This window comes from Sus scrofa, chromosome 16, assembly GCF_000003025.6.
Source record: "Sus scrofa isolate TJ Tabasco breed Duroc chromosome 16, Sscrofa11.1, whole genome shotgun sequence".
NCBI lineage: Eukaryota > Metazoa > Chordata > Mammalia > Artiodactyla > Suidae > Sus > Sus scrofa.
Window position 1 is genome coordinate 43,901,700 of NC_010458.4, and position 24,389 is coordinate 43,926,088.

The 24,389-nt window shown below is 35.9% G+C and overlaps 1 protein-coding gene across 1 annotated transcript in view; it reads right to left on the bottom strand.

Moving 5' to 3' along the window:
• Positions 1 to 24,389, bottom strand: part of ADAMTS6 (ADAM metallopeptidase with thrombospondin type 1 motif 6) — a 308,302-nt gene that overhangs the window by 199,181 nt on the left and 84,732 nt on the right. The window contains exon 7 of the mRNA XM_021076778.1: positions 1,101 to 1,144. Within this exon, the coding sequence (XP_020932437.1) occupies positions 1,101 to 1,144 (44 nt within the window). The remainder of the gene's footprint in view (positions 1 to 1,100; positions 1,145 to 24,389) is intronic.

Genomic DNA, 24,389 nt, shown 5'->3' on the forward strand with positions numbered 1-24,389 from the left:
CTTTGTAACTAGCAAACCTTTACACCTTATTTGTCATTGGCAGATGAGTATTTCTTCTTAGCCATAAATCCTGAGGGAAGTGGAAAGGAGAAGCTTGGGAAGCCAGGTAAAATCATTAAAAAAAAAAATTTAATTTCTGAAGAGATGTTTCACTGAACTCCCCAGAAAGTTGGGTAACATCTTTTCTCCCACCTCTACTTGAAATTTGATCTTCCCAAAATTCTCATGAGATGCATAGGAACAGATTTCATAACTATTCCTTTACAGATAAGAAAAGTGAAACTTGTTACAGAACCTAGAGAATTCACCTTCAGTTGCTTAACTTGTGAGTCTGTAAAAAGTCTCTCTGACACTGAAAAAAAATCATGGAAGAAAACAAACTCCCATTTCTTAAGATAAATCTAGTTGCTTAACAATTTAGTCACCTCAAAAGCTACAATTTCCCCCTATTTGTATTTGCAGTTAACTTTTAACAAGTATGAAGTTATGCTCTTCAGGAAAATGTGATTTTTAAAAATTCTATAATAGTACAGAATTGCATTTTTAAAAATGATATTTGGGAATCACAAGAAAGATAATTCTTTCTTCTCTCTCTACCTTTGGCTGTAGTACTTTACAAATTGCTTTTCTTCTGTTTAGGTAATAAACTTTTCCAATAATATCTTAAATTATGGGACTATAATCTTCCACAAAATTGGACCCAAAAAAGTACTGTTTGTAATGCCTCTCCATGTATCCCCCAAGTTTTTTTTTTTCTTTCCTTTCCTAGACTGAGATGTGAAGTTGCTGATTACTTTAATTTGGTCTCAAACTGCATAGTATTTTTGGAAAATATATTACAGAGATGGGTTATACGAAAATGAGTAGTAACTTTTACCATTACTGTTTGAAGATTTCAAATAATCTTCTAAGTTGTTTTTAATCACCATTCTACTTGTTTCCTAGTTAAGTGACATCCACAAAGTTCAGGTTTAATACTTTACAGGAATAATTTCAGACATGCCAGAAAGTAACATTACCTAATTAATAATGACGAAGAGTGAAGTCATTGGACCAAAAAGATAATCTGAACTATCCTTCCTTTATAAAAAAAAACTTACCCAGTGTTCCACAGGGCTTATTTTTATAAGTGCAGATATCATATCTATAGAGGAGAAAAAAGAGAAATGAAATTTGTAATCTGATCAAATTTGTAAAATATTTTCGTATATTATCACATTTCTGCCATGGAGCTCTGGTTGTCAGACCACAATCAGTGCAATTATAAGCAGCCAGCTGGAGTGTCGGCATTTTCAGCACTCTAGGGGACATGCCGGCTGCACTACACTCACAGCCTCTGGCTGCAAGCCAATGGGACACCTGCCAGTAAGAAAGAAAGGTTAAAGTGGATTTTTGTAATTGCAAGTTCCATAAAACCATCTACCATACTGTTTTGAAGCTACAATAGCCTGTCTGCAGATTGCTACTGCTTCTGCAAAAAGCAAATGGGTGGCTTTTCATTCCCACTATCTTTTGGATCTACTGGAATATTTTCTCATTAGCCTCAGACTATATTTTACACTTCTGAGCTTTAAGCAATATTTGGAATTCCTTCAACTCTAACACAGGTTCTTGCTTAGACAAAAAAAAAAAAAAAGCAATACAGCAATGGAAATAAAACTGATATCACAGAGTTTTCCTAGTAGTACACCAGCAATTTAATGTGGTTAAAACACAAATATTTTATAAACAGCTAAAGAAACAGTTCAATAGAAAGCTTTTCTAATGTTGGTTAGATACTTATTGTAATGCTGTACTGCAATATAAAAGATGGAATCCATAAAATAATGTTGCATATTTTAATATTTAGTACATTTAAAGTGCAAAATCAGTATCAATGTGGACATTTATTTTAAGTTATAATATCCTTGTAAACTAATCCCTAAAATCAAAAATATTCAAAATTCTAAAGTGAGAATAAAAAAATAAAAGTTAAAAAGACTGAACCCTTTTTTAAAAATGCCACACCTGTGGCATATGGAAATTCCCGCCCAGGGATCAAATCTGCGCCGCAGCTCAACCTATGCCAGATCCTTAACCCACATGCCAGGCCAGGAATAGAACCTGCACTGCCACAGAGACAACAATGGATCATTAACCCAATGTGCCACAGCGGGAACTCTTACTTACATATTTTTATAAAATTATTCTTTCATATTTTGCTTTTTAAATGTCTTTTTTTGTGTTATTTCGTATTACATCCATTCTCTCATAACTATTTTTCCTTTTTTATGCATAAATTTCTGCTGCTTTCCCACAAATATCTCTTTGTTGTCTGTACCATATTTCTACAGAAGATAAGAATTTTGGGGAGTTCCCGTCGTGGCGCAGTGGTTAACGAATCCGACTAGGAACCATGAGGTTGCGGGTTCGATCCCTGCCCTTGCTCAGTGGGTCAAGGTTCTGGCGTTGCTGTGAGCTGTGGTGTAGGTCGCAGATGCGGCTCGGATCCTGCGTTGCTGTGGCTCTGGCGTAGGCTGGCAGCTACAGCTCCGATTGGACCCCTAGCCCGGGAACCTCCATATGCCGCAGGAGCGGCCCAAAAAATGGCAAAAAAAAAAAAAAAAAAAAAAGAATTTTGATGAGTTATCTAAGTCAAGCTATGTTACACTTAAACCATGACTTCTGAAATTAGGCCAAGTATGAACTAGCTCATTTTAGCTTCAGTGTATATCCCTTAATCTTCTCACATCTTTTATTTATTTATTTAGTCTTTTTAGAGCTGCACTCATGGCATATGGAAGTTCCTAGGCTAGGGGCTGATTCAGAGTTGCAGCTGCTGGCCTAAGAAACACAGGATCTAAGTGGCATCTGCGACCTACACCACAGCTCATATCAATGCCATATCCTTAACCTACTGAGCAAGGCTAGGGATGGAACCCATGTCCTCATGGATACCAATTGGTTTTGATACCACTGAGCCATGACTGGAACTCCTCACATCTCATCTTTAAACATCATTTTTCAGCATCATGCCATGACAATCCTCACAAATTTCACACTGCATCCCTTTCTTTCTCATGACTTTCTCATTTTTACCTCACATCAAATTCACTCTGTACTCTATCTGCCATACTATGTTTCTGCCTTATTTTCCTCCAAGCCTGAGCCACTTCAGGAAAAACTCCAAGGAAAAAAAGTGCAAGGAATCTTGCTTTATCCCAAAGCAAGTGTGCTTATAGGATTTAACTTGCTGCCACATGAACTGAAGAAATAAGAGACGAGGAAAAGGAGTTCCCCATTACCGACTCTCAGCATCCTGTAAGCAAATCAGTCTGTACTAAATTTTGACCAATCCAGATGTGGCAAGAGCCCCTAAACTTGGGCATTTGGTCTAAACTACAGGCTAAGCCAAGAAGTACACTGGAGTCCTAATTAGTGAGAGAAAAGATGAAATATGATTAGAAAAGGCTCTCTGGATTCTGAATTTGGATAAAAAAGCAACACCTTATCATGGCGATACTTTTTTGTTTTCTTTTCATGGAAGAATAATAAAGAACTCAAGGCAGATTAAAAAAAAAAGCTTAAGAAATGTGATCATAGGGATTCTACATTAAGCCAAATAACTAAAGAAAATCAGGGTTCCTTTTGGATAAGTAGATGTGTGCATACATTGTCATTTCCTTATCCTAAATTCACAAGCTTGAATTGATTGAGCAAGATTAAAACAGGACTTGATTCAGTATCTGTTACTATTACATTTTCTATTGTGGATACTGTCAACCCTTTAATCTCCAAATCACTTTTGGCTAGGCACAGCTATCAGAATAAACTAACCAAAAAAAAAAAAAAAAATGATTAAGCTCCATTTTAAGGTCTTCATTTAAGCAAAATATCACACTATCATACAATGATGAAATACCTGGATGGTTTCTTCAAACCTTTTCCAAAAACTAAATTCCACTCTTATATAAGAGAAACAATCATTGCAAAGGATTCTTTTCAATGATTTAGTTTTCAAAAGTGAAATGAACAAAATCTAAACTCTGAGTTTCACTTAACGGAATCACAGACCAACTTCTAAACAGAATGTCCTACATACTGTGCTGTCTCATTTTGTTCTTTCAGATGTTGTGGCAAAAGCCAAGTTGATAGAGACACAGCACTTTCCTGCTTACTTTACATGTACTGAGGCAGCAGCATTATAAAAGTGACCTAATTTCTAAAGAAAACTGTAATAAAATAATGAAGAGAAAAATTATTTTAACCCAATATATGTTGGAAAATAAACCACTGTTTATGATAAAATTATAAGACCACCTGTCTTAGCTTGTGCTGCTGTAACAGAACGCCATAGATTAGGTGGCTTAAATGACAGATATTTATTTCTCATAGTTCTGGAGGCTGGGAATTCCAAGATCAAGGTGACTGCAGATGCAGTGTCTGGTGAGAGCCCACTTCTTAGCTTGTACACAGCTGCCTTTTCCTTGTGTGCGCACATGGCCTTGCACTGGTGCTTGCTCATGAAAAGAGACAAGTTCTGGTGTCTCTTCTTCCTCTTATTAAGGACACTAATCCCATAATGAAGACTCAAACCCCATGTCTCCACCTACACCTAACTACTTGCCAAGGCTCCACCTCCAAATACCATCACAACGGGAGTTAGGACATCAACACTGGAATTTGAGGGGGGAGGGAAACAGTTAATCCATAACATGTCACTCTTATACCCAAAATTCATGTCCTTCTCACATTCAAAATACATTCATCCCAACCCAACAGCCTCAAGTCTTAATTTATTCCAGAATCAACTAAAGTTCAGAGTCTTAACTATCATCTAAATCACTTTTAGTGTTCTCTATTGAACAGACTTCCTCACTTTTTGCAATTTGGACAGGATGAAGATTTTCCAAATCTTGAAATTCCAGTTTCTTTTTGCTTAATAATTCCTCCTCATTTCTCTCTTGCATTTTACTGTAAGCAGTCAGGAGGAACCAAGGCCCACTTTCAAAGCTCTACTTAGAAAACTCCTCAGCTAAACATCCAATTTCATCGCTCACAAGTTCTACCTTCCACAAAACACTAGAACAGGAACATAATAAACCAAGCTCTTTGCCACTTCATGAGAAGTTTCATCTTTTCTCCATTGTCCAGCAACCCCCATTTCTGACTAAGATGGCCTTTCCAAAACGGCCTTTCCATCAATACTTTTTTCAATATTTTGCTCATAATTATTTGTGTATTCGCTAAGAACAAGGAAGATTTTGCTACAACTCTCTTATTTCTGAGCTCTCACCAGAATCGTCTTTTTAAAATCCCTTCACAGCAATTTAAGCTTCTTCTAGCAGACACCTCAAAACTTTTCCAGCTTCCACTCACCATCTGGTTTTAAACCTCCCACATTTCTAAGTATTTGTTATAGGAGCATCTCATTTCTCAGTACCAATTGCTAAATTAACTTGGCTGCTATAACAAAATGTCATAGGCTGGGTGGCTTAACCAACAAACATTTATTTTTCATATTTCTAGAGCTAGGAAGTCCAAGATCTAGGTGCTGGAAGATTCTGTTTCTGGTGAAGTCCCTCTTGCTGACTTGCAGAGAGCCACCTCTTTGCTGTGTTCTCACATGGCAGAGACAGATGGGGTTCTAGTCTTCTTGTCTTATAAGGGCACTAATTCCATCATGGGGGCTCTATCTTTAAAACCTCATCTAAAACCATCTACCTCCTAAAGGTCTCACTTCCTAATACTATAACTTTAGGGGTTAAAATTACAACATATGCAATTTAGAGGAGCATAAACATTCAATCCACAACACCATTTATTTATTTATTTATTTATCTTATAGCCGCAGTTCCCAGACCAGTGGCTGAATCAGAGCTGTACCTGAGGCCTATGCCCCAGCAACAGCAACAAGAGACCCAAGCCACATCTGCGACCTACTCCACAGCTCATGGCAATGCCAGATTCTTAACCCACAGAGCCAGGCCAGGGATTGAATCTGCATTCTCACAGAGACAATATTGAGTCCTTAACCCATTGAGCCACAACAGGAACTCCCACAGCACTACTTTAAAAACAGCTAATCTGGGAGTTCCCATCGTGGCGTAGTGGTTAACGAATCCGACTAAGAACCATGAGGTTGCGGGTTTGGTCCCTGCCCTTGCTCAGTGGGTTAACGATCCGGCATTTCTGTGAGCTGTGGTGTAGGTTGCAGACGCGGCTTGGATCCCGCGTTGCTGTGGCTCTGGTGTAGGCCGGTGGCTACAGCTCTGATTCGACCCCTAGCCTGGGAACCTCCATATGCCGCGGGAGCTACCCAAGAAATGGCAAAAAGACAAAAAACAAAAACAAAAAGAAAAACAAAACAGCTAATCTGGTTCAGTTTATGCACTTTAGTTTAAGAGTTATATTTTTAATAATACTCATCTCTTTATCCAAATGACATTATCTTGGGAAGTTAACTTTCTGATATTTTGAACACCTAAAGCCTATATGCATATTATCTGATGAGGTGGCTTATTATTATGATGATCTGAATATGTTATAAAATAGTTCTCAAAGATATATTAGAGTTATTTATTTAACAAATATTAGATATATTTAGCTACTACTTCTTACCGTGTGTCAAAGGTTACCCATGCTTTTGCTCATGGAATGAATTAAAGATTTATCATTAGACTATAAGACATAGCCCTGGCTATTTACATCATGATATGAGTTTTCCATGTATTCTACTAGGGTGTTTCTATTGGGAAGATAGAGATTATTAGCAAGGAATGCCCTTTGGCCTTACCAAATTTCCCCAAACCAGTGTAAAATATTTATCTACCTGACAAGACTGAAACTTTCAAACCTAAGTTATAAAGGCCTACCAACACAGGGTTTTCATTCCTTTGCAATCACCAAGAGCCTCAGCCACTATGGAGAACAGTTTGGAGATACCTTAGAAATCTATACATACAACTTCCATATGACCCCGCAATCCCACTCTTGGGCATCTATCCGGACAAAACTCTACTTAAAAGAGACACGTGCACCCACATGTTCATTGTAGCACTATTCACAATAGCCAGGACATGGAAACAACCCAAATGTCCATCAACAGATGATTGGATTCGGAAGATGTGGTATATAAACGATGTATTTTAAACATCTTTCTACGTCAGTAAAGAAATGTGCCCATCATTTTAATGACTTTATCAAATTCTACTGTAACAAAATTTATTTAAACAATTCCCTATTGTTGAAAACTTAAATTGTTTCCAAGTTTTCATTGATACAAACTTAAGCACAATGAACATTACTATATATTTGGACACCTGTCTGAATATTTATTCATATTAAAATCTTAGAAATGAAACACATTTAAGGATTATCATTCAGGAATTCCCATCATGGCTCAGTGGTTAATAAACCCGACTAGCATCCATGAGGATGTGGGTTCACTCCCTGGCCTTGCTCAGTGGCTTAAGGATCTGGCATTGCCATGAGCTGTGGTGTAGGTCACAGACGTGGCTCTGATCCTGCGTTGCCGTGGCTATGGCAAAGGCCAGCAGCTACAGCTCCAATTCGACGCCTAACCTGGGAACTTCAATATGTCGCATGTGCAGCCCTGAAAAGACAAAAGAAAAAAAACAATTATTGTTCATATTGTCGTGATCTCACCCTTGTGAGAGGTTGCCTTATGCCCACCTCTTTGCAATCTCAAGTCTTATTTGCCTTCTTTTGGTTTCTTGAACATGTCACGTTTCCTACTATTTCATGAGCTTTGACCTTGCTTTTCCCTCTATATGAAACATTTTTCTACTGACTACTCTCTGCTTGGTTACTCCTACTAATCTTTCAGATTCCAAGTCAATGCACTTCCTCAAGGAAGTCTTTCCTGACTAGATGAGATTCCCCTAATAAACACCTGTCAAACTCCCTAAATTCTTCCTTCATAGCTTTTACCAGACTGGTAATTTCATGTATGTCTTTCCCACTAGACTGCAAATTCTTTTGAGATTAGGGACTGGGCTGTTTTGCTCACTACTGTTTCCCAGCACCCAGCACAATGCCTGGAGCACAATAGGTATTTAGTGTTTACAGAATTAATGCCCTCTAGAAAAGCCCTATTAGTTAATGCTTCCACAAAACTATTCCCCAATACTTTTGTCACTAGTTAATAAGAAAAATGTTATTTTAAGGTACTGAAACAAAATTAAATAATGACGTTTTTATACATTTGTTGGGGAAGCAGAATTTTTTATTTTTATTTTTTTTTGCTTTTTCAGGCTGCACCTGCAGCATACCCGGCTAGGGGGTGGATCAGAGCTGTAGTTGTGGGCCTATGCCACAGCCACATCAAACCCGTGTCCTTGGCGTTCCCGTCATGGCTCAGTGGAAATGAATCTGACTAGGAAACATGAGGTTGCAGATTCGATCCCTGGCCTTGCTCAGTGAGTTAAGGATCCCACATTTGTGACCGGGGTGTAGGCCGGCAGCTGTAGCTCCAATTCAACTCCTAGCCTGGGAACCTCCATATGCTGCAGGTGTAGCCCTAAAAAGCAAAACAACAACTAAAAATCTCATGGATACTAGTCGGGCTCATTACTGCTGAGCCACAATGGGAACTCCCAATTTTTTAAAGGTACATTTAGTAGAGCATTGCCTTGGTAAATAGATAATGGAATAAGTTCAATTCATTGAAAATTTATCTACTAAAATATTCTCACAGGTTAGTAAATGTCAAAGTTAAACTATTTTTTTTTTCAACAAATATTTACTGAGAGTTTTCCATGTGTTAGGATAAGGAAAAACATGGACAGAACTAACATATCCCTCATCTGAATAAGCTTAGAAACTTTTCTAAGATCAGTAAAGATTTCATCAGGCATCACCAGAAAGAGAAAATCTTTCCACTTTTTTACATCACTAGAGTACAATTTATTGGACACAACTTTAGTCATTTTAAAGTTAATTTTGTGCCCTCCCTTTACTTCGTTTTTTCATAAGAACTGGATAACCTCTTCTCAGGGTAGCTGCATTCATCCTTTGAGCTCCAATTCTACTAATTCACATCTTAAGTATTTCCTGTTGGGATATATGCAAATGTCTTCTACCCAATTCTATCTACAGCTTATTAGTCTTAAAGTGTAGCTGTTCATGCTATTCTGCCACTCAAAAATGCAATTGTTCCCCAAAAGTTAAACATTTTAGCTTGGAGTTCAAGACCCCTCAAAATCCATTTATCTTCCTAGCATTTTCCTTTATCTAGCCAAATTTGACTAGATAGTCACCACTTTCTAATTAGGCCTTGGTCTTTCTTGTGTCCCACATTTTCATCATGCAATATCCTTCCCCCCATCCCACATTTTGATCATGCAATATCCTCCTCCATTTCTACTGTGAAATTCGAGACATCCTTTAGGCCCAGTTTAAATATTTCATCCTTCACTATACCTAAAGTGATCTATCACTTCTCTAATTATTACAGCATTCTTTTTTTTTTTTTTTTTTTTTTTTTAATCTTTTTAGGGCCTCACTCACAGCATATGAAGGTTCCCAGGCTAGGAGTTGAATCAGAGCTACAGCTGCCTGCCTCCACCACAGCAAGAGCAACGCCAGATCTAAGCTGCATCTGTGACCTACACCACAGCTCACGGCAATGCCAGATCCTTAACCCACTGAGTCAGGCCAGGGATGGAACCCACAACTTCATGGTTCCTAGTTGGATTCGTTTCCACTGCTCTGCAATGGGAATTCCTATTACAGCATTCTTGTGTTTCACATTGTTGTTTTTACCACAGTTACTTACATAAGCCTCATTTTCCTTCTAAATACTATCATCAGTATTTAGGGGATAAAAAAATCTCCCCATCACCCTTCCAACACCTCAATAAAAAAAAAAAGAGAGAGAGAGAACAAAAACAATGACTGTGAGAGTCTTACGGGTTTCTTATCCTTGGGATATTTATATTTCTCACTGTAAAATCATTAAATGGTTCCAGATTATGATTAAGCTTTTCATGTGGTTTAGCTACAAGGAAGAAAAGTGCTGCTAATGTTAACTTGCAAATTTCAGTCCACTGTTAGCCATATTTATCACTATAAGTTAAAAATGAATGGGGTATTTTTACTTCATATAGATCAGCTTTTAAAAGTTTGGTTAATTGTAAATGCATCTTTAAAAGTCGATTTGCATGCATGCTGGCAAAAAGTCGTTTTTTAAATCTCGAAGGTTAAGGACCAGGTTGTACAATATACTAAATTGCCCTGATTAATGAATGCCACCTAGAGATATATATTTCTTTCATTAGGGATTTAAAAAGAATTTCAAGGAGTTCCTGTCATGGCACAGTGGTTAACGAATCCGACTAGGAACCATGAGGTTGCGGGTTTGATCCCTGGCCTTGCTCAGTGGGTTAAGGATCCGGAGTTGCTGTGAGCTGTGGTGTAGGTTGCAGACGCGGCTCGGATCCCAGGTTGATATGGCTGTGGCGTAGGCCAGTGACTACAGCTCCAATTATACCCCTAGCCTGGGAACCTCCATATGCCACGGGAGCGGCCCTAGAAAAGGAAAAAAAATAATAAATAAATAAGAATCTCAATATTCTTTTGCAGCTGCATAAACAAACACATCATGTACTTTTAATATTAAAATATTTAAAACCATTATAGCACCTAGACCAAAAATGGATAAGACTGGTCAATAAAAAGAAGTTGATTCTCAAAAAAAAAATTAACAGGTTGCTCTTACATTAGAAAACAAACTACCTGCCCACAAAGAGCACAACTTCCTTTAGCACAAATAAAAAAATTACATCTGATATCAATATGAATGAAAATGCTTTAAAAATAATGAAAAACTGATCGATCCACTTTATATTATTTATAATACAAAGATAGTTTACACAAATGACTACATACTTTACCACATCTAAATTTTTTTTCTTTCCAAACTTTTACCATATCATCTTTTTAGTTTTACAGTGCATGGTAGACCACAACAGCTCTTTGCCTTAAAATAAAGTACACAGTTTATTTTGTCTTCTTCCTCAAAAACCTCAAAACCAAAGAAGTTATTTAAAGCAAAAAAGGAAAAGCATAATATACATGTAAAGCATTGCTCAACAGGGATAAGAATTTCTCTATTGTTAGCACATGGGTCTTTTAAATCAAACCACAGGCAACCAAGAGTCTAGTTCTGCCTGTCAGGACTTTAGTAGCTGATTTGCAAAGATAAATAGTTTTTATTTATGGTCATAAAACTATTTACCAACATTAATTTTGAATTTGACTGAGTTTCTAAAATACATATGAAAGGGTTACTCGAAAAAACACCACCACAGCACTATCATTTGTAAATATGTATATAAAATAAAAATACATTTTATCAGAAAGGGGGATCCCCTTTCAGGACCGGAGTGTGCTAACACTCAGAAATGAATGGTCAAAGGAGACACACGTGCTGACAAAGCAAAAGACTTTATTGGGAAGGGGGGCCCAGGCAGAGTAGGGAGTAAGGGAACCCAGGAGAACTGCTCTGTCATGTGGCTTGCCGCCTCAGGTTTTATTGGAATCGGGTTAGCTTCAAGGTTGTCTCCAGCCATTTGTCTTGCTTGGCCCATGTTTGTTCTGACTCAGGCTCCTTCTTGGCAGCATTCACATCTCTCAGCCGAGATGGATTCTGGTGCCAAGGATTCTGAGAGGTGGTCGTCTCTTCCCTCCTACTGGTCCTTCTTAAATTCTTCCAGTTAGTTTTATAAGACATATTAAGGGCTGGTGTCACCTCCCAATTTTTGGCTCCTCCCAATTTCTCCCAGTTAGTTTTCAGGGTAGCATATGTGGTGGTGCAGCCTTGGGGCAGGGTCCCGATTCCTCCTCGAAGAGTATGCCTAACAATATCTTTGAGTTCTTCTGAAGAACTAAGGCCCACTGAGGTCAAGGATGTTAACTTCAGGCTCACCACAAGATTCCTGGAGCACTGTCCTGTTACCTCATCACTAACCAATCAGAAGAAAATCATACACACCCTGCAAATTTTGCCTTCCTTTTCTGTGCCCTACAGTAACCATCTTGTTAGGTCTCCTATCTGGCCCTGTGTGTTTCAATTGCTAACAAAGTTGATCTCTGATGGGGTCTAACAGTTTCAGGATAAATTGTTACAACGAGGGTGGAAGCCGGTTTTGGACATGGAATATCTCAATTTAGATCATGTGGAGGGAAACTTCTACTCCATTAGGCAGGATGAGGCCCACTCCCATCAGGAAAGAATTACGGAAGAAAGAGACTTCTGCCCCAATTCCCAAGAAGTATCTTGAGTATTAAATCTCTCAGGGGGGAGTTCTTAGGGAATGGTTGACTGAAACTGCCCACCTTGGCCAGGCACGATAATAACTGCTTGCACGAGTTGTCTCACAGCAGGAAGCTCCAACAGGGAACATGGTGCTGCCCCAAAAACTATCTTGGGACCTGGAAGGGACCCCTTCCTGCAATATAATCATTTCTCTGTTTTATTGATATTTACCATTAACCAGTTATTAATAAACAGCTGTCATTTGTCTTCTAAAACATGGTCTAGTTGAAGAAATATGGAGCGAGGTCATATTGACTACCCTCTGATTTAATGGAACATCAAACAGAATTGAATATAACTTGAATTATGTTATCTCTATCAAGACAACTAGATACACTTTTCCACAAGTACTGATCACAAGTCAGAATTAACTGTTAATTTTCCTCAGAATGAAAAAAATGCAGGTGTACCTAATGAGCCACTACAATGATAAATGCCTCCAAGGCCCTGTGAGCAGTCTGATGTTATCAGTAAGGATCTACAGTGTTGCCAAAGATTTTACATGGCCTATAGTCACTTAATCTAACATTCTATGTGTAAAATTTTTCTCATATCTAATCTAAATCCTTCATGCCACAGGTTAAGTTGATTTCTTTTTGTTTAACCTTCAGTGAACACTGAGAACATCTGTTCTCCATTCTTTATACATAAGTTAAATACCTCTAAGTCTTCTTTGGAATAATAATCACTGCAACTTTACAATTTTTCTTTTAGGTTTCTTTTTCAACCTTCTAATCATCTTTGTGGTCCTCCTCTGAACTTTCTCCAAGTTCTCCACAACCTTTTTTAATGGTAGAGCCCAGAACTAGAAACAATGCTCTCATAAGGGTCTGAGCAGTGGCAAGTACAATGGGAAAATAATCTCAAGTTTCCCACATTTTTTATTCTTATTTATGTGACCTTATATTGTGTTTGCTTTAACTACAACACTACATTGTTAATCCATAATAATATTATTCCTGTACTACTGAGTGCCCTTCCAACTTTATTTAAATATAGTCAGTTACTCATCCTCTGCAGTTTATGCCATTTCCCTCTCTAATCATAGTGCTTTCTATTTGCCCCCTACCATAATTCATTATTCAAGTTTCTAATCAATATTCCAGTTAGCTAAATTATTTTAGTCTAACACCACTTTCTACTTTGACATAAGGTATTGATATCTCATCATACTTCTCTCCAATTCTGGTTGCCAATAACTTATTAAGAATATTAGAAAAACTAACTGCTACATGTCTATAAGTAAGTGTTCTTGTAAAACAACAACAAAAAAGACTATGATTACACAGGCCTTGTCAAATTTGCTCAATCACCTTCAGGTCCTAGCCCAACACTATCTCATGGGCTGGAGGGTAGAATATATGGAAAAAAAAAACAAAAACAAAAACAAAAAAATTTTGAATACAATTTCAAAAAGTCTCAAAGACCTAGATTGAAATCTCTTTTGCAGAAAACAATGAAAAACTTGCAGGATCACAACATACTCTAACTATTTGGGTTACCTTGCTCTACTAGGTATTCAATTCAGTCATTAGCCGAACAAAATTTGTTTGAATAACTTTACTGATAAATATCAAAAAAGCACTTTCATAATGATCTTATTACATATGGAACTATGTCAGATAAAAGACTAAGAAAATTAAATTGACCTGGTTTCCACTGGGTAGGAACTTATTAACATGGAAGTATACACAGCCAGATAAAATCCATCAAGTCACCTACTACTTTCACGGACATGAACTACACATTAAACAATGTTAAAGAGTAAATGTACTTAAGAGGTGAAAGACAAGGATCAGTACTTAATTGCTAGGAAAAGAAAATAATCATGCTCCATCTGAACAAAGCTGTTCCAGCCAACTTTTAAAAATATCAAGTGAGCACAAATATTGTCCTCTACAAAGTGAAAAAGAGAAAGATGTTTATAACTTTTATAGTTATAAATAAGAAACAAAGTTAATTGTTTAAAGTTAAAATGGCAACCAAAGGAGGAATTTTAAATGATTAACTACATTAGGAAGATTCACATAAAGTTAGTGGTTTAAATCAGTGAAATTATTTTCCACAAGAGAAAACACTAAAAGAGAATATCTAAAACTGATAAATCAATATTATTTACAAACAGAGCACTAACTCTCAAAAGCAATAGCTGGGAAGGAATAGGACAGAGACTAATTCTTTTTAGCATAATAATGTATTATTTTGGTTTTAAAAATCTTTCATCTCTTTATTGAAACAATCGCAAATTCTAAATTTCACATCAGTAAGCTGCATAATTTCGAAATAACAGTAACCCTTTTATCAAAGATTATGAAGCAGTTTATAATATTCTACATCCTGTAGATTCCCACTAAATTAAATTCACAAAATGGACACTGAAAATTACATTCATAGAATTTTAATTTAACTAATAGCAAGCTAGGAACTGCCCTGCAATTTATTCTGAATTTTCAACAAGGTTTCCCTGGAGGATGCTAAACTAAAAAATTATTAACCCTAATGTAGTTAAGATAAATAAAGTGTCAGGAAAGTTTTGCGGCAAGTATGAAGGCCTGTTTGGCTGATAAATTTTTTATATCTGCCAATTTAAAGAATTCTTAACCTTTCTTCCAAAACCACTATTCTTTTAGTCTTGCGAGCACTGTAAAAGTAGTCAACTTTTTTTTTAGAAGAGTTATAAATCAAATGTGAAATCTCCAAATGCTTGGGCTGTTTGAGGGCCAAATCTCATATATCTTTTTGTTTCAACTTTTTGTTCCATGCCCCTTACGTTGCTTCCAAGACCAAAAATTTTTCTGAGCAAAAGTCTTAATGGTCACTCTTGTGGAGTCATTGTAACCCAAAGATGTGTCACAATGTGTGTGGTGATGTTCTGCTACAAAAGCATCACATTGAGGTGAACATCAACATGAATATAACATGATAATGAATCATTGTGTGATTAGTTAAAAGATGTAATGAGGATGATGTATTAAAACCGTACAAAGACAAAGCAATAATCAAAGGTGGGAATGTTTTTCAGACATAAAGAACAAAATTCTAAAGTGCAGAATGACCCTCAAAATACCAAAATAGCTGGAAAATTTATCTTTACTCAAAGACTAAACTTGCAGTATGGACTTAATTCCTATGCTATATAAGACATGATTGTACTCTCACCAAGAAATCAGTATGGCAAAAGGGAAAAACTGTGACACTCACATTTGGCATTATGGAACCAAGAAAAAAAATTTCAACCAAAGTAAAGAGTATTTTCTTCACTCAAACTGAATGACTTCTCAAAATTCATCTTTAGCTTGTCATGGCACATAGCCATTTAGGTTTCAAAATAATGACCACTTGAAAAATAAAACGCAAAGCTACCTTGGATAAACAGAACTGGGTTTACTCTATGGAAAATGAGTAAACACGGAAATCAAACACTCCTTTAAGGTATGATCAATATGCTACTTTAATAACATTATCAGTCTCATTTAAATTGATTTTTTAGAGTTTGTTTTAGTACTATAATAGGTATAGGAACATGTTTAATGAAACTAACAGTACATATTCGTCTGGTATAAGATTATTGAAGAAAATACATCTGGAATTTATAATTGCTATCATAACATTAGATTATATATTTTAATTGTTTCTTATTTATTTGTTTATTTATTTATTTATTTATTTTTGGCTGTGCCTGTGGCATGTGGAAGTTCTCAGGCCAGCAATTAAAACTGTGCCACAGCAGCAACACAATGCCAGATCCTTAACCTACTGTCCCACAAGAGAACTCTTGATTCTTTGTTTTTTAAATTGCTTCCTTCTATCCTCTAATTTCATTACTGCATTCCTCATTACTGGCTAAAACAAAAGCAGAATCATTCCTACAATAAAGTGATGCTAAGAAAATATTTATGCTAGTATGAGATTTTTTTTCATACCAGGGCTCCTACTTTTAGTAGACATAATTTATCTTACATTTAAATGATCAAAAATCTAAGCCTTTTCAGATTCTGTCAATACATTATATACATTCAATTCATCAATATAATACTTATTTTGTAAGCTGACAGCCAGAAAAATACAAGGATTCACAAAAAAATTAAAGTACAGATATTTCTACTAATAATCCAATTAAATAATCTCATTCGCAAATATTTTATCTTGAAAATGAAACATTTTTATAGGTCTCTGTTTCAAACTAGCTGTTCTCAAAGGAAAGAGCTGAGAACTGCATCCTGTTCTTGGTTGTGATATGTCAGTGAAACTGTCTACAGTTATGTCACATGAGGATTGCTATTTTTTCCCTCTTGTTTATCTAAAAAGTATATTCCATGCAATACAAAAAAGGAGCCAAACAATATGATCCCATCTCCCATGATCCAGAAAGCAGCTGACTATGCTTTTTTTCCTACCTTTTCTTTTTCTTTCTTTCTTTCTTTCTTTCTTTCTTTCTTTCTTTCTTTCTTTCTTTCTTTCTTTCTTTCTTTCTTTCCTTCCTTCCTTCCTTCCTTCCTTCCTTCCTTCCTTCTTTCTTTCTTTCTTTCTTTTTCGTCAAACCTGCAGCGTATGGAAGTTCCTGAGCCAGGAAACAAATTCAAGATGCAGCTGTGACCTACATCACAGCTGCAGCAATGCTGGATCCCTAACCCACTACACCAGGCTGGGGACTGAAAACACACCACAGCAGTGACCTGAGCCACTGCAGAGATATCATGGTATCCCTAACTGACTGTGTCATAGCGGGAACTCCAAGTTGTGCTTTTCAGCTCTTGTCTCAGGGAAGATTATTTCGTACTTTTTCCTGTTTTAATATTTAATATCTTTTGTTTACATACATTTCCATCTCTGCAAAGGATCCCCTCTGTGTATGTCTCTTCAAATTAATCCAAACCGATGACACCATTTATCACTTTGCTCCAACTCTATTTTGCTGAGAAGCTGGAATTAGGGATTTTAAGTTCCAAACAAATATTGATATAGTTGCTCCATGAAGTTTTAAAGCATATTAAAATTTTGCATTTTGGAGAATGCACATTGAAGGCGTTCAGCTTTCTACCTCTGCTTTCCTTCCATATCTAAACTCACTTTTATTTAGCTTTTAATTTTAAATAAAGATATTGCATATTTTTCAGTAGTGATAAGAATAATAGTGAAATAAATCTTTAGTGCAGATTGGGAGCCACTAACTGAGTTTGGCATGGAGTTTGCTGTGGAGTGTGCTAAGGGTGAAGATAAAGAAGAAGAGTGTCAAACAAATAGTAAAAGCATAATTAATAGAATTGACAGCACTCGAAACTATGTATAAAACTATTCTATGACCTATGCATTTATGGTCAATTAATCTATGATTAAAGAGGCAGGAATAGTCAATAGAGAAAAGACAATTTCTTCAATAGGTGGTGCTGGAAAAACTGGACAGCAACATGTAAAAGATTGAAATTAGAACATTCTCTAACATCATATACAAAAATAAACACAAAATGAATTAAAGACTTAAATGTAAGACTGGAAACCATGAAACTCACAGAGGAAAACAAGGGCAGAACACTCTTTGACATAAATAATAGCAATATCTTCTTTGATCTGTCTCCTAAAGCAAAGGAATTAAAAGCAAAAAATTTTAAATGATACCTAATTAAACTGAAAAGTGTTTGTATCACAAAGGAAACTGTCAATAAAATAAAGGGTAATCTGCTGAATGGGAGAAAATATTTGCAAATGATATGATGGATAAGGACTTAATATACAAAATATATAAATACCTCATACAACTTGATATTAAAAAAAAAAACCCTGGGCAAAATGGGCAAAAGACCTGATTAGACATTTTTAAATGTGCAAAAGATCTGAACAGACATTTTTTCCAAGGAGGAAAAGGCCATCAGGCACATGAAAAAGATACTCAAAATCACTAATCATCAGGGAAATGCAAATCAAAAACATAATGATATCACCTCACACCTGTCAGAATGGCTATTGTCAAAAAGAACACAAATAATAAATGTTGGCGAGAATGAAAGAAAAGGGAACCCTCATACACAGCTGGTGGGAATGTAAACTGGTGCAGCAACTGAGGAAAATAGTATAAAGAAGATTTTTCTGAAAACCAAAAACAGAACTACCATATGACCTAGCAATTTCACTCCTGAATATATATCCCCCAAAAAAACAACCCAAAACATTAATTTGAAAAGATACAAGCACCCCAATATTCATAGCGGCATTATTCACACTAGCCAAGACATGGAAGTAATCTACATATCCATCAACAGATGAATGGATAAAGAAGATATGGCATATATATATATGTGTGTGTGTGTGTGTGTGTCTATATATACATATACAAACACATGGAATACTACTCAGCCATAAAAAACTAAATTTTGCCATTTGTAAAAACACAGATAGATTTGGAGGGTATTATGCTAAGTGAAAAATTCAGAAAGAGAAAGACAAATATTGAATAGAAGATTAAAAGGTACAAACTATTATGTATAAAATAAGCTACAAGGATATACCATACAACACAATGAATATAAGCAATATTTTATAAAAACTATAAACTGAGGATAACATTTAATTTTTCTTTTTAGAGTCACACCTCCAGTGGAAGTTTTCAGGCTAGGGATCAAATCAGAGCTGCAGCTGCTGGCCTACACCACAGGCACAGCAACACTGGATCTGAGCTACATCTGACCTACGCCACAGCTTTTAGCAACACTGGATCCTTAACCCACTGAGCAAGGCCAGGGATGGAACCCACATCCTCACAGATCCTAGTTGCATTCTTAACCCGCTAAGCCACTATGGGCACTGCTAGTATAACCTTTAAGACATTGTACATTACTATACTGTACACCTGTAACTTTTAATATAATATTGTACATCAACTAAATTTTTTAAAAAGGCTTGAAAAAAAGCAAAACAATCAAACAAAACTACTCCATGTACTATAATTACTTGAGAAGCAATTAGATAAGATGACCTTGTAGTAAAAGGTCTAATGAAACTGCAGATTTTAAGGCAATATTTTATTTGTAATTCAAAACTATTTTCCTCATTTCATTCACACATTGAAAATTTACCATTACAAAACACTCTGAATAGTCCTTTGTCCCAGAGACCTGAGAAAGATAACGTTAAAAGTTTAGAGAAGTATGTCTTCGAAAGTACTACAAATTTAACTGTTTCATGCATAGAAGTTGCTAAAAATACAAGCTTAATGCTATATATCTTATATAAAATGTTTCATATTTTAAATAGTTTACTATGTTAGTCTAATACCACATTAAAATGAGCTTTTAGAAGTTATTAATCATATATTGTCTCTACCATGTAAGCTCTTTCAAGAACTTGAGTGAAATCTCTGGATCCTCAAAAATTATTTGCAAATAAAGATCATAATGTATTTAACCAAACTGAGTACCATCAACCACCTGTGGAACTATCTAGAAGAGATTCAGCAGGCCCATGAATATGAACCTGGTAGTGAAAAGAGGGAAGCTGCCCTTAAAAACAAAAACTATGAATGAAAGAAAAAAATTTCAGTAAGAACAAGATGGCTTAATATAGTTTATATAAACATGAAATGAGTTTTGTTTGGATTCTAAATTTGTAGTGAATTTACAAGCCATCTTGCTCCAAAATTCCTCTTTATAAGATGTGCAATTATGTTGAATGTCTCAGTATTCCAAAGACACTCAAATAGCCACCACTACCATCTACCTTAAAAAAAAATAGTTTTAAATATATACATAAATTTGGTACTCAGAGTTCAGTACCAATACCACTTCATAGAACCAGGCACCTCAGTTTCAACCTACATGTCCCAAATTGTTTCCGTTCCTACACCACTGCAACTAACAATCCTGCCAGACTGCACAAAACCATCCAGTGGTTTTGTCTGATGTGGAAAAAAATCCATGAGGGACTAGGAGGTGCCACCAAATTCATGCCAGGATAAAGATTTGAGTCCGCTGGGCTAGCATTCGGTGCTTTAACTCAAAGCATCCCCTTATTTCCATTCTATATCTTTCTAAATAAAATTTTATTTTTATCATGGTAATTTTGTATTTATCACTCAAAAAACTTGCTTTGTATGAATAACAGTGTACCTGACGGAATCATTCTGGTAGGTTTTTGAAAGAGATCATTTTTATAACGTTAAAACTTCAGCACATAGTGATTAACAGGTTATAAATGAGACTGTGACTGGCTAAAGAGAACATGAAGTCAGCCTGTCAGGAGACCTGAGTTCTAATTCTGATACTACCAGTAACTAGTTACATTTCCTTTGATAAGTCATCTCACTGTGCTATAATTTTCCAAAACTGGCTCTGAGCCGGATGAAATATTCCAGATGAACAGAAAAGTATTCAATGAACATAATAAACCAATCAATCAAAATCAACAAAAACAACTTCATTATATCATCTTTTTAATCTAGAGAGAATTCTCTCAATTAATATTATTTTTCCTGGAGTTCCCCTCATGGCGCAGTGGTTAACGAATCCGACTAGGAACCATGAGGTTGCGGGTTCGATCCCTGGCCTTGTTCAGTGGGTTAAGGATCCGGCGTTGCCGTAAGCTGTGGTGTAGGTTGCAGACGCGGCTCGGATTCCGCGTTGCTGTGGCTCTGGCATAGGCCGGTGGCTACAGCTCCGATTCGACCCCTAGCCTGGGAACCTCCATATGCCGTGGGAGCGGCCCAAGAAATAGCAAAAAGACCAAAAAAAAAATATATATATATATTTGTCCTTCAAAAACAATTATCCAAAGCAAAATACTTTTCTGAAACTGTTTCCTAAAAAATCAAATCATAAATCCAGAAAAGTGAACACTACTCAAATCATATTCTAAATGACATTACATTAATTCAACAATAGGAAATAGACTTGAGGAGTATCTCACAAGTTTAAATTAAAGTTAAAATAATAGCAGGAATCACTAGACTCAGTTCTTCCAGTCAAATATTTTATTTCTGTCTTGCTAACATTTTGATGACTTGAGATTTACGCCTTCAGTTGGGGGAGAAACAAATAGGGCTCAATCTACAATTTTATTTTAATTTAATTTTATTTGTTTTTCTGGGGGGGGCAGGGTTCCCAGGCTACGTACGGGTCAAATCAGAGCTGCAGCTGTAGGCCTATGCTGCAGCCACAGCAACACAGAATCTGAGCCACATCTGTGACCTACACCAAAGCTCATGGTAACGCTGGATCGTTAACCCACTGAGTGAGGCCGTGGATCAAACCCACATCCTCATGGATACTAGTCAGGTTCTTAACCTGCGGCATCACAATGGAAACTCCCACAACTGTGATTTTTAAACCACAGAAAACTATCTTATTTCAGTAGAGAACTTTTTAATTTTATTTTTTAAAGGATACTTTTAAATATTAATGAATAAAAATAATTTGTTTCTGAAAATCTGGCATCAAAGAATGTAGAAGGATTCTATCTGAAATCCAAAAGGAAAAATTAAAAAACTAGGATTTTCCCACAGTATTGTTTAATATCTAGAATTCATAAGGATGTATCAAAGACTATGCAGGAGTCTTATCAGGATTTCATATTTATTAAAATATATTCAAAGTAATTTTCAGATTAAGCATTTATTATAGCCTAGTTCTATGAATATATACTATTCCATGTGTAAAATATTGCAATTCTCATATAAATAAAATATATAATATTCCATCTTTTTTAAGAAAAAATAGAGAAAACTTAACTATATTACTGATATAATTTCAATGTAAGATTTTTTGTTGTTGTTGTTTGTTTGTTTTGTTTTGTTTTTTTGTCTATGGCCACACCTGAGGCACATAGAAGTTCCCAGGCTAGGGATCTAATTGAAGCTGTAGCTGCCAGCCTACACCAGAGCCACAGCAATGCGGGATACAAGCCGCATCTGCAACCTACACCACAGCTCACGGCAACGCCGGATCCTTAACCCACTGAACAAGGCCAGGGATCAAACCCGCAACCTCATGGCTCCCAGCCCGGATTCGTTAACCACTAAGCTGTTTTAAACGCTGGTTTCCCTGTTTTTGTACTTTTAAGTCAATCTGATAAGATACCAAGATGGTAATCTACAGCAAACAAGGTTATAACAAGAGCTTCAAAGAATAATGCAAATGATGGTATTTTGGCAAATAGTGACCTTAGCATTAGCAATTAACATAAATTTTTAGCATTAACATGAATTTTTAAAATCACCTTCTCCCTCCAAAATGATACCTTTTGGCATATGACAAAATTTATTGTTAATTCACTTCAGACCAATATTTATTCTTCTCTTTGGCAATGAGTACTTCTACATCTTGAAAATGCATTTAAGCTCATTTTACTATTATTGACTCCTATCATCAAATCTAAAAGAGGGTTATACATTAATCTAAATGTATTAGCATTTTCACTAAATGCAAATAATTTTTGGAAGCTTTGCTTAGTGGACTTTTATGCTGTGCAACATATTCAATTAAAGGTAACAGACTTTTAAATAATCTTTAGGGAGAGCTACCTGCCAAACCACACGATGTTTATGGTAAGAAAATTATCTTTGGGATTTATAATACCAAATCAAAATAAGTCATCAACTATTCAAAAAGAATGATTTTCATGTCAAATAGAAATGTTAACATCACAAAAACCTTGCACCTAACTATGAATCATTTAAAACTCATCCCAGGATATTCAAGTTGATCTAAGCCGTAACGTAAGTTCTCAAATTCAACTGAGAGTAACTGTCACAATTTACTCTGAATTTAGAAAAACTGAAGAACAAAAATCAAATGAAGATATGATAAGGACTCTGGTGTTCTGAACTCCTGTCACCTTGCCAAACAGTTCACCATTTAAAAAGCCAACCTCCCTGTGTTTGGAAGGGGCATAAATATTCTCAAATTTGACGACAGGACATGGTTCTCTTTTTCTCTTCAAATGTTGACATGAAAGTCTTTTGGCAAAGTACAAGGACTATTTTTCCCTGAAGAAACTACAGATGTGAGAGCTGACCCCAGCTTTTAAGACCAAAAGATTCTGTCTGGGAAAATGACTTACTGATTATCAGAGTTAGCCAGAATAAAAGACCTCAGTCTTCAGAACTTCTTCACTGGATAACTACTCTCTTTTAGTATTTCCAATATATCATGGAGTACTGTCATGCTGCACAGTTCCAGAGGATAACATTCATAGAGAATACAATAAAGTATGCCCCCTGGAGTTCTGAAACTCAACCCTGCTATTATGATCATTATGAAAGCTTTCTTACCTCCTTGCTAAGTTCCTGATCATGGAAGCCTGATTTATTTTTATATAATCCACATATCATAGATATGCTGTGTAGATCAAACCAACTTACCAATTCACAGTTCGTGGCAGCCTCATAAAGATCCGCATTTCTTATAACCCACAATACCTATTACTGCCTTTTTAAAAAAGATTCTGCTTGCTCAAGGCAAAGATAGAAAGAAATCCTGTTTAATTTCTATGTACATCAAAAAAATTGTTCATCCACGGAAAATACCGTAAGGTGGTAGAAAGTCTACTAGAGTGAGATGTACCTTTTTTATTAATCGTATGCCTCAGTGCACTCATCTATAGACAATGGACAATAACTGACTTAATGATTCCACATAATTATTATGATAATCACCAAGAAATATGCCCAAATACTCTATAACCAGTATGCAAAAATTATTTTGTAAATAGAAAAAATTTTAATCAAAAAATCTCACCTGGTATACACAGACACATAAACACACAGACACACACACAGGAATATTATTCAACCACAAAAAAGAATGAAATAATGCCACATGCAACAACATAGATAGACCTAGAGATTATCAAACTAAGTGAAGTAAATCAGAACAAAAAAGACAAAAATTATATGATATCACTTATATGTGGAATCTTAAAAAAAGATACAAATGAACTTATTTACCAATAGATTCATACATATGGTAAACAAATTTATGGTTATCAAAAAAATAAAGGGGTAAGGAGAAACAAATTGGGAGTTTGGGATTAACAGATGCACACTAGCATATGCAAAATAAACAACAAAGACCTACTGTGTAGC